General features: G+C 51.8%; 1 protein-coding gene across 1 annotated transcript in view; it reads left to right on the top strand.

Annotated features, from left to right (window-relative positions):
* Positions 1-1670: 1670 nt before the first annotated feature.
* Positions 1671-16146, top strand: part of LOC122541555 (retinoic acid receptor RXR-beta-A-like) — a 52475-nt gene continuing 37999 nt past the window's right edge. Inside the window, exon 1 of the mRNA XM_087978990.1 lies at positions 1671-2400. Coding sequence (XP_087835116.1) covers positions 2382-2400 — 19 coding nt within the window. The 5' untranslated portion in view covers positions 1671-2381. The remainder of the gene's footprint in view (positions 2401-16146) is intronic.

The raw sequence follows: 16146 nt of genomic DNA, 5'->3' as shown, positions 1-16146 counted from the left end.
AATCCTTTACTGTCGCTGGAACAAATGGTCCATGTACCTGGCATCACACCACATCATTGGAATTCAAGCACCACTTTGGTGCGCTGGGCACCATTCTATCCCTGCTGACACCCATGGCCCCAGACCCGCACACGCATACCTGGCCCCGCCCACACACCTGGCCCCGCCCACACACCTGGCCTTGCTCACACACCTGGTCCCGCCCACTCACACCTGACCCTGCCCACACACCTGGCCCCGCCCACTCACCTGGCCTTGCTCACAGACCTGGTCCTGCCCACTCACACATGACCCTGCCCACTCACACCTGGCCCCGCCCACTCACCTGGCCTTGCTCACACACCTGGTCCTGCCCACTCACACCTGGTCCCGCCCACTCACACCTGACCCTGCCCACTCACACCTGGCCCCGCCCACTCACCTGGTCCCGCCCACTCACACCTGGCCTTGCCCACACACCTGGCCTTGCTCACACACCTGGTCCCGCCCACTCACACCTGGCCCCACCCACACACACCTGGCCTTGCTCACACACCTGGCCCTGCCCACTCACACCTGGCCCCGCCCACACACCTGGCCTTGCTCACACACCTGGTCCCGCCCACTCACACCTGGTCCCGCCCACTCACACCTGGCCCTGCCCACACACACCTGGCCCCGCCCACTCAAACCTGGCCCCGCCCACACACCTGGCCTTGCTCACACATCTGGTCCCGCCCACTAAAACCTGGCCCTGCCCACACACCTGGCCCCGCCCACTCAAACCTGGCCCTGCCCACACACCTGGCCCCGCCCACTCAAACCTGGCCCTGCCCACACACCTGGCCCCGCCCACTCAAACCTGGCCCTGCCCACACACCTGGCCCTGCCCACACACCTGGCCCCGCCCACTCAAACCTGGCCCCGCCCACACACCTGGCCTTGCTCACACGCCTGGCCCCGCCCACTCACACCTGGTCCCGCCCACACACCTGGCCTTGCTCACACGCCTGGCCCCGCCCACTCACACCTGGCCCCGCCCACTCACCTGGCCTTGCTCACACACCTGGTCCCGCCCACTCCGGCCTGGCCCCGCCCACTCACACCTGGCCCCGCCCACTCACACTCGGCCCCCCCACTCACACTCGGCCCCGCCCACTCACACCTGGCCCCGCCCACACACCTGGCCTTGCTCACACGCCTGGCCCCGCCCACTCACACCTGGCCCCGCCCACTCACACCTGGTCCCGCCCACTCCGGCCTGGCCCCGCCCACTCACGGCGTTCCATCCACTCCGTTACCGCCCACCGGGCCACGCCCACATCCCCTCAGACCCCGCCCACGGGTCGGCCAATCGGCGCCCTCGCTGTGCGCCTGCGCGGATCCCTGCGGAGAATGTCACCTGAGGCCGGGGATCGGGGCCTAGTGGCCGGGACTGACTCTGGGAGAGAGAGAGAGAGAGAGCAGGGGGATCGGAGCGGCGGGGGCAGCGAGCCTGAGGCCCAGGCTGTTGGATGGGGGTGAGAGGTGGGATTGGGTTAAACCTGAGTTAAAGAGGAGGAGGAGGAGGAGGAGGAGAGCCATCCCGGGGGGAAGGGGGATAGAAGAGGAGGAGGGGGGGGATAGAGAGGGGGAATAGTGAGGGAGAGGGAGAGGGGAGGTAGGTACACCTATAATGGAGTGAGAGAGAGAGAGGGAGGAATAAAGAGCAAGGGAGTGAGTGGGATCAAAAAATCCAGGAGATAAAGAAAATATAAATAAAGAAGGTGAGAGGGAGCAGCAGAGAGTGAGAGAGAGAGAGGGACTCTGACCCCCCCACCTCCACCTCCACCTCCATCACCGAGAGGGAGTGAGAGAGAGGGACCTGGGCAGCAGAGGGAAAGAGTGAAGCAGACAGATACCGGCTGGAGGGTGTCTCAGTCAGAGAAGGGAGAGATAGATAGAGAGAGAAAATAACTAAAAAGGAACCTTCCATCCATCCATCCATCCACCCACCCAGGGGACAGACTGTGCTCAGGGAGAGACAGAGCGACCGACCCGAGGGGCAAAGTGGGGCTGAGCTCTCCCACCTCCTCCCCGAGGGTTGTAGCAATCCCGGGACCCCTCATGCGCGAGTGTTCGGTTGACGTTAAGATGGGGAAGGAGCGGTGAATGGGCTGAGGTGGATCAGGATATCTGGGTCCACAGTGGAGCAGGGTTGGGGGTTCGTGGGGCGATTGCTGAGCAAGACCCACGTAGAGGAGGGGCAGAGTTTGTGCGCAGGGTGTCTGGTGATCGGGGTACAGTTGGACTGAGCCAGCATTGACTTAGAGTGGAGGATGAGGAGGAGCTGGCTACCTCTGTGACCTTGAAATCGTCGGATCACTGGAAGTTTCTGCAGCTTTGGAATTATCTGGGACATAATGTGTGAGAATAGCAGAGGTGAGTAGCGCACACCCGTGACCTGGCACTAGGGCACTGGGGATAAATTAGGGGACAGCAGTGTTTAATACAACTATGTTTCTAAACAGGTCTCCAGTAAGGGAGTGTTGCTGAACAGAGAGACCTAGGAGTGCAGGTTCATAGTTCCTTGAAAGTAGAGTTGCAGATAGATAGGTTAGTGAAGAAGGCATTTGGCTTGCTTGTCTTTATTGGACAGTACATTGAATAAAGGAGTTGGGAGGCCATGTTGCGGCTGTACAGCACCTCAGTTAGGCCACTTGTGGAATACTGCATTCAATTCTGATCTCCCTGCTACCGGAAAGATGCTGTGAAACTTGAAAGGCTTCATAATATACTTTACAGCAATGTTGCCAGGTTTGGAGGGTTTGCGCAATAGAGAGATGCTAAAGGGACTGGGGTATTGGAGGCTCAGGAGTGTCCTTATAAGAGGTTTATAAAATCACGAGATAAGGTCTTTTCCCTGGGGTGGGGGAAGTCCAAAGTAGCGGGCATAGGTTTAAGGTGAGATGAGGAAGATTTAAAAGGGACCTGAGGAGCAGAGGGTGGTGCATGTGTGGAGGCTGGTATAATTACAGCATTTAAAAGGCATCTGGATGAGTATATGAATAGGAAGGGTTTAGAGGGATACAGGCCAAATATTGGCAAATAGGATATCTGGTCGGCATGGACGAGTTGGACCAAAGGGTGTTACTTTTGTACTGTACATCTCTATGACAGCCATACAGTTCATCACACCAACTCCTTCCCAGCTGAAATCCCACTCACAACATTGGGGGGAGGGGGGGTGTTGGCTGAAACCCCTGACCCTAATCTGTCAATGACCTTTGAGTCTTCCCGCCCAGCTCACTCGATTCACGTCCTACGGCTGTCTGGTTCACGGGTTAGCACAGAGTGGTGAACGAATGGCCTGCGTTCAGCGTGCCCCTCTCGCCACGTCTGGGCACCGCATCCAATTGAAGTGTTCTCGTGCAAGACCTGTGTTTGATGGTGGATGCACAGCAAGCTCCCATTAGCTGCGTTGTGATTACGACCTGACCGTCCTTTTGTTTTGCCGTTTGAGCAATGCACTGTGGCGCAGGGTGTGGGATAAAACCCTTTTCCCGCTCTGGAACAGCACTGTAACCTCGGTGATTGCCTCAGAGAGTGCCTGAAGTAGGTGAAAGTCATCCAAATAAGCCAAAGTAGGAGAAGGGAAGGAGAGTAAAATTAAGAGTCAAGGGGTGTAAATTGAGCCGAGGCATGGCAGGGAGACTCAGTCCTGTGTAAATACAAGGGGTATAGTATGTCGGAAATCTCAAACATTCCTGGAAGTTTGGATGAGTAGGAAGTGCCGCTGGTTTGAGCGCTGGAGTTTGGACACTGATCATCAGCTTGTGTCACAGTCGTGCGTCAGTCAGGCTGAGGGTTGCGTGGACGGCATGTCTCTTTTTTTTGAAGATGTGGTCACTCCGCAGCTTCGCGAAGCTGCAATCAGCGAGGGGATAGGGTGACCATCGTTCAGAAGAAAGGTATCGGTTGTCAGGAAAGCCCCGTGGGTGTCTCAGTCAGGAACAGACTTTCTGTGTCAGTCCCGGTGAGAGTGACCGTTTGCCCTGGGGGAGTGCAGCCACGGCCCAGCTGCACAGTCGAAGGGGAGGTAGAGGAATAGTGGTAGCAGATTCAATCCTGAGGGCGACCGACAGGATTATCTGGGCCCACGGATGTGCCTCCTTGGGTCCGGGTCGAGGATGTCGTTCTGAAGTCTGGGGGGAGGGTGAGCAGTCAGTGATTGTGGTTCAAACCGGGACCAAGGATGTCGGCCCAAAAGGTTCCTGTAACAAGGGGGCTTGGTGGGAGTTCAGAAAGCAGCCACCTCGAAGGTTGTAATCTCTGGATTATTCCTGGTGTCACGTGAAGCGAGTCGAGGTGATCGAGCAGATGAATGCATGGCTGACGGGTTGGGCGGGCGTTAGATTTCAGCATCGCTGGGTTGTTTTCTGGGGAAGGTGAGGCCTGGACAAGTCCGATGGGGGTTGCATCAGAACCAGAATGAGATGCAATACCCTTGCCAGGGCTGGTGGCTGTGGTGAGCTCGTGCATTGGGAGTGGCTTTAAGCTAATTTGGCAGGTGTATGGGGTAAGGGGTGAAGGTACATGGGGGGGGGGGGGGGGCGAGGGGGGATGATGCACAGGGCAAGTATAGAAAGCTGGCTCAGTGGTTAGCACTGCTGCCTCACAGCGCCAGGGACCCAGGTTCGATTCCAACCTCAGGCGACTGCCTGTGTGGAGTTTGCACATTCTCCCCGTGTCTGTGTGGGTTTCCTCCCACAATCCAAAGATGTGCAGGTGAGGATAGATTGGCCATGGGAGATTGTCCTGTGGTATGCAGGGATGTGCAGGCTGGGTGGGTTAACCGTAGGAACTGCAGGGTGACAGGGGTAGGGTGGGTTGGTGGGAGGGAGGTATGTGTGTGCTGTAAATGAAGGTGAGGTTTTAATATTGATTGAAGACTCAATTACTGCGGGAGGAGGAATGGTACCTTAGAAAGTTCCTGAGGTGAGGCCATATGGGTATAACTTAAAATAAGGAAAAATGAGGGGATGGTTGGGGAAATCTTTTTGTTGGGAATGTACTAAAGACCTCCGAAGACCAATAGAGGGAGACAGATATGAGTCGAGAGTGTGTTGCTGGAAAAGCACAGCAGGTCAGTCATCAGGACAGCATTCCTGGTGTTGGGCTTATGCCCGAAATGTCGATTCTCCTGCTCCTCGGATACTGCCTGACCTCCTGTGCTTTTCCAGCACCACATTCTCAACTCTGATCTCCAGCATCAGCAGTCCTCACTTTCTCTGAGGAGATGGATTGGATTAGATTAGTTTAGCTTCCCTACAGTGTGGAAACAGGCCGTTCGGCCCAACCAGCCCACGCTGACCCTCCAAAGAGTAACCAACCCAGACCCATTTCCCTCTGACTAATGCACCTAACACTATGGGCAATTTAGCACGGCCAATTCACCGGGCCTGCACATCTTTGGGAGGAAACCGGAGCACTCGGAGGAAACCCACGCAGACACGGGGAGAATATGCAAACTCCACACAGACATTCTCCCCGTGTCTGCGTGGGTTTCCTCCGGGTGCTCCGGTTTCCTCCCATAGTCCAAAGATGTGCAGGTCAGGTGAATTGGTCATGTTAAATTGCCCCTAGTGTTAGGTGCAATAGTCAGAGGGAAATGGGTCTGGGTGGGTTACTCTTTGGAGGGTCAGTGTGGGCTGGTTGGGCCAAAGGGCCTGTTTCCACACTGTAGGGAATCTAATCTAAATTTAATACCAAGTGTTCAAAACAGTGGATGTCACAGAGGAGTATTGAAAGTGCAGGATGTTACTTCCAAAAGGAATTAGGAGAGCAAACAGGGAACATGAAAAAACCTTGCAGGTAACGTTAACAAAATGCAAAGGTGTTTTCTCACTCTGTTAGGGGTTTGAGGATAACCAGGGAAAGAGTAGAGCGCATTACGGACTGAATGAGTCGAAACTGAAGTCCGAGCTGTGATTTAAGTGGGTACTTTGCATCTGTAGTAACTGTAGAGAAGGATGATGTAGGTGTAGAAATCATGGAGGAAGGAGATTTGACCAAATTAGGATTGAGGGGAGGGGGGGGCGGGGCTATTACCAGGTTTAACAGGCTTGAGAGTAGATACATTGCCAGGCCCAGATGAGATATAGCACAGGCTGCTGTGGGAGGCAAGTTGCTGGGATTCTGACATTGATTTTCACACTCTTTCTGGACTGCGGAGAGGTGCGAGAGAAGTGGAGAACAGCTGATGTGGTATCGTTGCTCAGGAATGGTGATAGGGAGAAACCAGGGAACTTTCGGCCAGTGAGTCTGAACATCGTTGTTAGGGAAACTATTGGAAAAATGTCTGAGGGTCAGAATTAAGCTCCAGTTGGGGAGGCAAGGATTAATTAAGGAGAGTCAGCACAGTGTTTTCAGGGGCGATCACGTCTGATGAATTTGGTTGAATCTTTTGGGGAGGTTATTGTTGAGTAGAGGGCAGTTGACGTATGGGTAAAGTAAGGCTTTTGACGAGGACTGTATGTGCTAGACTGGTTAGGAGGCTAAGAGTTCTGGGATCAAGAACAGTTTGACAAATTTGATCCAAAGCTGATGAAGTAGCAGGAAGCGGAGGGTGGGATGTGAAGATTGTCTCTGTGATTGGAAGCCTGTGTCTCGTGCATCCCACAGCGTTCGGCGCCGAGTCCCCTTGCTGCATACAGACTGCATTAATGATCAAGCCTTGAATGTAGGAGGTACAGTCACAAAGTTCGCAGCTGGCACTGGGTTTGGTGTGGTAATTGGTGAGGAGGAAAGCCTGAGACTGCAGGACAATGTCGACGGCCTGAGTGGATGGGTTGCACAGTGGCAAATCGAATATATTTCCGAAAAGTGAGAGGTCCAGGGAATGTGTGATGAATGGTAGAGTCAGAGGTTTGACAGCGTGGAGAAAGGGCTCTTTGGCCTGTTGTGTCCAACTTGGTCATCACGATCAGCACAGTGGCTCAGTGGTTAGCACCCCCCCGCCCTCATGGCTCCAGGGACCCGGGTTCGATTCCAGCCTCGGGCGACTCTCTGTGTGGAGTTTGTACATTCTCCCCGTGTCTGCGTGGGTTTCCTCCGGGTGCTCCGGTTTCCTCCCACAGTCTGAAGATGTGCAGGTTAGGGTGGATAGGTTATGCTAAGTTGCTCACAGTGTGCAGGGATGTGCAGGCTAGGGTGGGTTAGCCATGGGGAATGTGGGGGTAATAGGATAGGATAGGATAGGGAGGGTGGAACGCTCTTTGGAGAGGACCCAATGGGTCGAATGGCCTGCTTCCCCACCTTGGGCATTCGACGATTCTATGACGAATTTATCTATCTTCATCCGGTTTTGCGGCAGTTGACCTTCTGCAGCCTGACATGAGAGTGTCTGTCAGGTGCTCGGTCTAAATGACTCTCCAGTGTGTCGATGGCTTCTGCCTCCTCCTGCTCCTCCATTTTAGGCAGTGGGTTTGAGATTTCCTCAACCCTCTGGGTGGAAAGGAACTTCCTTAAATCCCCACTGAACACCCTGCACCTTATTCTTAAAACCATCGTCCCAATCCCCCCCACCTGCCCCGTCTGCTGAGGGGGAAGGCGTTTCTCCCCCTCTACCCTCATACTTCAATCACGTTCCTCTGCCCCACCCTCCCCAGCCTTCTCTGCTCTGAGGAAAACAACCCCAGCCTTGGGCCTAGCTAACCTCTCTTCATAGCTGGCTCGCTCCGGCCCAGGCGACATCCTGTTGAAAGCTGTGCACCGTGTTAGTTTGGTCACAGCTGGGGTGTGCTGTGTGTGTAGTTCTGGGCACCGCGCTGTACTGCACCATCGAGGCCGCAAGATGTTGCCTGGCCTGGAGCGATTCAGCACTGAAGGAGAGACAAGATCGGCTGGGGTCGGTTTTCCTCAAGAGGCTGAAGGGGACATCGGGTTGTACAAAGTTCTGAGGGGCATAGACATTTCTCCTCAGTAGAGGGTCAGTCAACAGAAGGGGGTGCAGTTTTATGGGCAGGAGTAGAAAATTTAGGGGGGGGGGTCATTTGAGGAAGCCATTTTCTCCACGGCTGGTGGTGGTGGACATGAGGTGATGGCCTAGTGGTTACTATTGCTGGGCTGTTGACTCAGACATTCTAGGGACCTGGGTTCGGCTCCGGCCAACGCAGATGGTGACTTCGATAAAAATCTGGAGTTAAGAGTCGAACCATGATCATGAATCCATTGTTGGTTGTGGGAAAAACCCATTTTCTAATGTCCTTCAGGGAAGGAAATCTGTCATCCTGACCATGTGACTCCAGACCCACAGCTTGGCTGCATGGAGGCTCAGTGGTTAGCACTGCTGCCTCAGAGCACCAGGGACCTGGGTTCGATTCCAGACTCGGGCGACTGTCTGTGTGGAGTTTGCACATTCTCCCCGTGTCTGCGTGGGTTTCCTCCGGGTGCTTCGGTCTCCTCCCACAGTCCAAAGATGTGTAAGTCAGGTGAATTGGCCGTGCTAAATTGTCCCATAGTGCTCGGTGCATTAGTCAGAGGGAAATGGGTCTGGGTTGGTTATTCTTTGGAGGGTCTATGTGGACTTGTTGGGCCGAAGGGCCTGTTTCCACACTGTAGGGATTCTAATTTTAAAACATTTGATCTTAACATCTTGAACAACCTGTCCCAATGTCATCTACTGCATCCATTGCACTCCTCGACATCAGGGAGACAGGATGCCTTCTTGCAGATCGTTTCAGAGAACATCTCTGGGACACTCGCACCCACCAACCCCATTGACCTGTGGCTGAACATTTCAACTCCCCCTCCCACTCCATCAAGGACATGCAGGTCCTGGGCCTCCTCCACCGTCAAGCTGTTACCACCTGACGCCTGGAGGAGGAACGCCTCACATTCCGCCTTGGGACCCTGTAACCACACGGGATAAATGTGGATTTCAACAGCTTCCTCATTTCCCATCCTCCACGTTATCCCAGTTCCATGTCTCAAACTCTGCACCGCCCTCTGAACATGTCCATCACTTCCCCCCCCCTCTGACCTATCACCTTCATCCACCTATCACTTTCCCAGCTACCTTCCCCCTGAACCCCACCCCTCCTCCCATTTATCTCTCAGCCCCCACCCACAAGCCTCATTCCTGATGAGGGGCTTCTGCCTGAACTGTCGACTCTCCTGCTCCTCGGATGCTGCCTGGTTGGCTGGGATTTTCCAGCACCACACTTTCGACTCTGGGCAACCAAGGGGTGGGCGATAAATTCTGGCCTCGCCGTGAATGATTAAAAGAAATCTGGATCTGTCTGCTCAAACGTGCGTGGAAACCCTCAACCCTCGTGAAAGAACTATTTAGATGAGCCCTTGAAACACGCCGGCATGCAGGGTTACGGGGGAAGGGTGATGGAAGCTGGGATTGGAATAAAAGTCAAGGTAAGGTTCGCCATTGTCTCGCTCGTCCATCGGGCTGCTCTCTGGAGGGTAGTGGTTTAACCTGAGGGCCACCAAACCTCAAGCGAGGGAGAGCTTGGGAGGGAAGGCCCCCTTCATGGTGTCCTCAGCCCGGTGTGGGAGGTGAAACCCATGCTCTGCTTCACGAGCCGGCCATCCAGCTGACCGACGATCCGACTCCCACGGCATTGGCATGGAGACGTGCCCCGTGACTGGATGAGATCAGCCAAAGGGCTTTTTTTTTCTCTCTGCGCTATAAAAACATGACCCTGTGACCATGGGTCTTCTCCATCTCATTGAAAATACCCAGTTCCCTCAGGAGCAGAGGATGGATTCAAAGGAATTTATGAAGGGATGAGATGGAGGGAGGAGAGGACAGGGTCAGTGCCTCAGAGGTTGGTCGAAGCAGAAAGCTTGATTGCATTGAGAAATAATTGCGGTGCTGTAAATCGACAAGGTTATGGGTCAGAACTGCATTAGGGAGGAAACCTTTGTCAGCTGGTACAGCCACAGGAGATCAATTGGCCTTCGATTCTGAGCTGTTCAGTAAAAGACCTGTCTGCTTCCTGTCATATCATCATGGGTGGATCTTCCCTGTGCAACATTCCTGATCAAAGGGACACTTTGCACATCCAGCGAACGTATATCTGGTTAGTTTTACCATTTAACCTGAAAGTGTTAGTCGAAGGTTGTGACACTCCCAAAGGTGTTGCCATTTTCTCGTGTGATGAGGCTATGTCTTTAAGAGGTGTATTTTGTCCTGGGTTTTGATTTTGGAAGAGAGGTTTTAAGACAGAGGCGTCGAGCCGTCTGTTTGAGGCCAATAAAGTAAACAGCTCGTGAGGTCTTGGGGATTTTCTTTAAAGCTGGAACAATAGAAGCAGCCTGGATGGGTGGGGTCAAGATCCACAGCACCAAGACTTTCAGTTTAAGTTTTTCAGCAGTTGTTGCTGGGGTCTTGAAGCTGGGTTTGAAAGCTGTAGCGCACCCCTCCCTGCAACTCTGTTTCTGAGTGTTCTTTTGATGTACCTTTTCCTGGATTGGAGAATTGTAGTAAGCCAAGCTATTTTACTGAAGCTTGCCTTTTGCCAAGGGTGTGTTCATGGGAGGTTACTAGACTGGAACAGTTAATTAGCTACTAATATATGTATTATTTTATTTAGCGTTTAGACAGTTAAGTCAAATCTTATCTTTATTTTTATTTTTGTTTGCATTTTAATTGCCAGTGTAAAAATAAAGTGCGGTTTTGTTTAACGTCATGAAGTTTGACCAAACAAATTGCACCCGTCTGGTACTCACCTTAAAAAGCAGGAAAAATTACGGCCTGCCACAGCCGGTCAGGCAGCATCCGAGGAGCAGGAGAGTCAGCATTTCGAGCGTGAGCTCTTCATCAGGAATGCCCCCATATTCTTGATGAAGAGCTCACGCTGGAAGGGTTGATTCTCCTGCCCCTCGGATGCTGCCTGACCAACTGCGCTTTTCCAGCATCGCACTTTTCGACTCTGATCTCCAGCATCTGCAGTCCTCACTTTCTCCAAAATTAGGGTCTTCTGCTTATGGCTTGAGGGGGTTGGGTCTGGCTCAGAACAAATGTACCTCATTGGGACGGGGGGGGGTCAAGTAACTCGATTATTGAGAAAAGCTCTCAGCAATGTCCATGCATCTGTGTGTTGGATGGATACCGTACCATTTTAAAGCAAGGCACACACCTTATGCCATAAAGGCACCCTAACCCCTCTCCCAACGCCTAAATGTAACACTTTATAATTTACCCATAAATCTCGATTTTAGATCGGACTCACAGCTGAGTAGCAGACTACGTGGTCCCACTGCTCCAAGTCAGTGCTCCACTTTGATCCTTACCTTGTCTAATCAGAAGATCTTCGATACCTCCCACCCCCAATCCTGTCAAGGTTTCCCTGTGAGGGGGGCCTGGGGTAGTGTTGTAGAGGGCAGAGACCTAGGGGTGCAGATATATATCTCTTTGAAGTTTGTGTCACAGGGAGACAGGGTGGTGAAGGTGTTCAGCACACTTACCTTCAATACTCAGACCCTCTGAGCGAAGGGATTGGGATATCATGTTGAGGTTGTACAGGACGTTGGGGAGGTCTCCTCTGGGTCCAGATCTGATCGCCCTGCTCGAAGAAGGATGTTATTAAATTAGGGAGGGTTCAGGAAAGATTCACCAGGTTTGTTTTAAATTGGGGAGGGTTCAGAAAACATTTACCCCCCCCCCCCCCCCCCCCAGGATGTGACCAGGAATAGAGGATTTGAGATGCAGAAATGGAAAGACTGAGACAGTCTTCACTGGGAGGTTGAGGTGTGATCTTACTGAGGTTTATAAAATAATGAGGGCGTATAGATAGAAGTGATGGGTAGCAAAGTTATTCCCCCCTTGGCTGGGGGAGTTTGGAACTAAGAGGCACATTATTTTAAGGTGAGAAGAGAAGGTTTTTAAAAAGAATATGAGGAGCAGTATTTTACACAAAGAGTGGTTCATGGAGTCCAGAACTAGAGGGCATAAGTTTAGGGTGGGAGGGGATAGATATAAAAGAGACCTAAGGGGCAACATTTTCACACAGAGGGTGGTACGTGTATGGAATGAGCTGCCAGAGGAAGTGGTGGAGGCTGGTACAATTGCAGCATTTAAGAGGCATCTGGATGGGTATATGAATAGGAAGGGTTTGGAGGGATATGGGCTGGGTGCTGGTAGGTGGGACTAGATTGGGTTGGGGTACCTGCATGGCATGAACAGGTTGGACCGAAGGGTCTGTTTCCGTGCTGTACATCTCTATATAGTGTGGAATGAACTTCCAGAGCAAGTGGTGGATGTGGGTGCTGTTAACAACGTTTAAAAGACATTTGGATAAGTTCATGTACAGGAAAGGTTTGGAGGGCTGTGGGCCAGGGGCAGGCAGGTGGGACTGGTTGAGTTTGGGGAACATGCCTGGCATGGCCTGGTTGGGCCAAAGGGTCTGCTTCCATGTTGTCTGACTCGGTGAGGACATTGTGTTGTTTCTCTCTCACCGAGTTGCACAAAGCTCCATTGGGGAAAACTGCAGGTTTCTCTGTAAGTGTTCAGCATCATGCTTGGGCAAAGTTATGAAAGATCCCCGTCCTGCTCTAAAGGAGACAAAATTCACAATGACTTGGGCAGCTGACAAATTCATAGACTCCCCCTGTAGTGTGGAAGCAGGCCAATCAGCCCATCGAGTCATGGTGGGGAGATGGTGGCGATGTGTAATATCCCTGGACTGGTACTCCAGATATCCAGGCGAGCGCTCCAGGAAAGGGGTTTCAAAATTCACGATGGCCATTGGTGAGGCGGAAATGAATGAAATGAAAGCTAGTCTCAGGCTAGTCTCAGCCATCGGGCTAATTGGCCTTTGTACGTGCTGCAGCCGTTCTGCAATGAGTGTCTCCCTTTTGATAGATGATGGAGAATTACTTCAGGGATTTGGAGCTCTGGGTTACGAAGAGAGTTTGGTGAAGTTAGAGATGTTTCCCAGGGAGGAAGCAAGTCTGAGAGGCGATCTCATGGAGATATTCACAGCCACAAGGTACCTGCACGCCGAGTAGGTGGGGAAGTTAGTACGTTTGCAGGTGACACCAAAATTGGAGGTGTGGTGGACAGTGAAGAAGGTTACCTCCGATTACAACAGGATCTTGATGAGAGGGCCAGTGGACTTGAGTGGAAGATGGAGTTTCATTTAGATAAATGCGAGGTGCTGCATTTTGAAAAAGCAAATCTTAGCAGGACACACACATAGTTCCTTGAAAGTGGAGTCGCAGGTAGATAGGATAGTGAAGAAGGCGTTTGGTATGCTTTTCTTTATTGGTCAGTGTACTGAGTACAGGAGTTGGGAGGTCATGTTGCGGCTGTACAGGACATTGGTTAGGCCACTGTTGGAATATTGTGTGCAATTCTGGTCTCCTTCGTATTGGAAGGATTTTGTGAAACTTGAAAGGGTTCAGAAAAGATTTACAAGGATGTTGCCAGGGTTGGAGGATTGGAGCTATAGGGAGAGGCTGAACTGGCTGGCGCTGTTTTCCCTGGAGCGTCGGAGGAGTATAAAATCATGAGGGGCATGGATAGGGTAAATAGACAGGGTCTTTTCCCTGGGGTGGGAGAGTCCAGAACTAAAGGACATAGGTTTAGAATGAGAGAGGAAAGATATAAAAGAGACCTAAGGGGCAACGCTTTCACTCAGAGGGTGGTACGTGTATGGAATGAGCTGCCAAAGGAAGTGGTGGAGGCTGGTACAATTGCGACATTTCAAAGGCATCTGGGTGGGTTTTTGAATAGGAAGGGTTTATGGGACTAGATTAATTTCGGATATCTGGTCGGCATGGATGAGTTGGACCAAAAGGTCTGTTACCGTGCTGTCCATCTCTGAGTCTATGTGAAAATGTAGCGGGTGGTTGGGGGTTTGGAATGTACCGTCCGAGTGTTCAGTTGGATGCCAGGTTCAATTGTGCCTTCCCAACGGGAGTGTTCTCCGGAAAGGAGCAGCACTTGGTCACCGTGACGGGGGCAAGGCAGGAGGCTGGCAGTGGGTCAGCTGCTCATTTGGGAGGGGCCTGTGCAGAGACGACAGGCCAAATGGCACCGGGAATAAGCTGGCCTCCTTGCCAGCACCCCCACCCCACCCCCCCCCCCCCCCCCCCCCCCCCCCCCCCCCCCCCCCCCCCCCCCGCCTCCGTTGACTCAGCTATGAGGCTTTGTGATGTCCGCCCTGAAGGAGCGGCTTTGCCTGTTTTGGAGCTTGGGCCTCCATCTCGCGGTGATGTGTGCATTAACCTTTAACCCCTGCCACCCAGCCCGTGTACACGCTGGCACCACCTCTGAACCTCGCTGCAAATCGATGGCGGGCTTCAAAAGGTTTCAGAATACCCTCGGTGGAGGCTGTTCGGCCTGTCGCTATCCTGCTAGCCCTCTGAAGGGGCCATTTGGTCATCCCCAGCTCTGTTGCTTGGTTCCCCCAGCAGCCCTCCAAGGTCTTGCCCTTTTCTAATAGTTGTTCAGTTCCCTGTTGAAAGCTAACAACCGAATCTGCTTCCACCGCCCCCGTCTTGAAGAAGGGTTACACCAAAAATGTCAACGTCTCCTCCACCTGATGCTGCCTGTGAGAAAGTTTGTTGCCTTGTACACTAGAACTAAGCAGGATATGCAGGGAAGCGCTTGGTCATGGTTCGGGGTGGGGGGTGGCATTTGTTCAGAGGAATTAAGGATATAAGTTCTTAATGTCAATGGATCAGTGTAAATAAGGTGATAACGTTTGTTCACTTGGGGAACGTGTGGCAGTACTTCCTTGCCACATCGAGGGCTAGACGCAGCGCTCTTTTCACAGTTGGATGATGGATAACTGAGTTTCTAGTTTATATTGAAGACCCTTCACAAAACTCATACTCAGTTGGAAAAGAACTTGTAGTTTAATAAGCTGAATGGAATATGCATGTGATTGAACAATCCTGATACATTTTCATGTATACCACACTGAGCAGATTTGAATTTATGAAGCCCAGTTCCCTCATCTTGACTGTTCCACAATGGGAATATCTCGTTACCCTTACAGGCACGGGAGTTGGAAGATGTTCACACATACACGCTCGTCTAAAGCTTTTGGAAAAATCATGAGGTAACCTCACTCAGCTGACATGCCCAGTACCACTGTCCTACAAAATGGCTTTTTCTTTTAAAATCATCTTGGATTCCCAAAACGCAAATTAAATTCATAACATTCCTGGATCTCGAGCTCCAGCGAACAACACACAAACATTCAATCCATGACAAGCAAGTGTACGTTCAAACCAGACCACAAAGAGTTAACCTTTCCACCAGCTTCTGTCCTCTCTCTGTCTCCCTTGAACCCTTCAGTCGGTGAGTGTAATTTACAGAAGAATGTTTTCTCTCTCTCTCTAACACACACACACACACACACACACACGAGTGCACGTGTGTGTGTGTGTGTGTGTGTGTGTGCGTGTGTGTGTGTGTGAGAGAGAGAAAACATGCTTCTGTAAATTATACTCACTGACTGAAGGGTTCAAGGGAGACAGAGACGGGACAGAAGCTGGTGGAAAGGTTAACTCTTTGTGGTCTGGTTTGAACGTACACTTGCTTGTCATGAATTGAATGTTTGTGTGTTGTTCGCTGGAGCTCGAGATCCAGGAATGTTATGAATTTAATTTGCGTTTTGGGAATCCAAGATGATTTTAAAAGAAAAGGCCATGTTGTAGGACAGTGGTACTGGGCATGTCAGCTGAGCGAGGTTACCTCATGATTTTTTTCAAAAGATTTAGACGAGCCCCTCATTATAATGTCCTGTGAAAAGGGAGCTTGTCTCGTTAAGCCATTTGGGACCTGGCTGGATCAGGATTCCCCACTTTGATGTGCATGTAGCTGGATGAGTCAAGGGCACTCGGACCTGGCAATGAGTTTCTCTTCCTCTGCAAACTTTTTGTCATTTTATTGCTGCTGATCTGATGAAGGACATGTGGCGTTTTTGTAATTGTAATACCAAGTTCTGTATAAAGACAGCTTGTCTGTAGCAATAAGGGAGTAGCCTGAGTGAGCTCTTCGGGGTAATGGCAGGCACCGCTACTCAGGGGTTTAGAACCTCAGCCCAAGCCTGACTTGTAGGTATCTGTGTTATAGCGTAACACCGATGCCCTTGGTAAATAAAGGTAATAATTTAAGCTAAACTGCCTGTAAGAGTTTTATATTCCAGACTACCACAG

This window comes from Chiloscyllium plagiosum, unplaced genomic scaffold (assembly GCF_037043375.1).
Source record: "Chiloscyllium plagiosum isolate Xiang-an unplaced genomic scaffold, Cpla_swu_hap1 HiC_scaffold_35, whole genome shotgun sequence".
Classification (NCBI taxonomy): domain Eukaryota; kingdom Metazoa; phylum Chordata; class Chondrichthyes; order Orectolobiformes; family Hemiscylliidae; genus Chiloscyllium; species Chiloscyllium plagiosum.
This window is presented reverse-complemented; position numbering and strand designations above follow the sequence as displayed.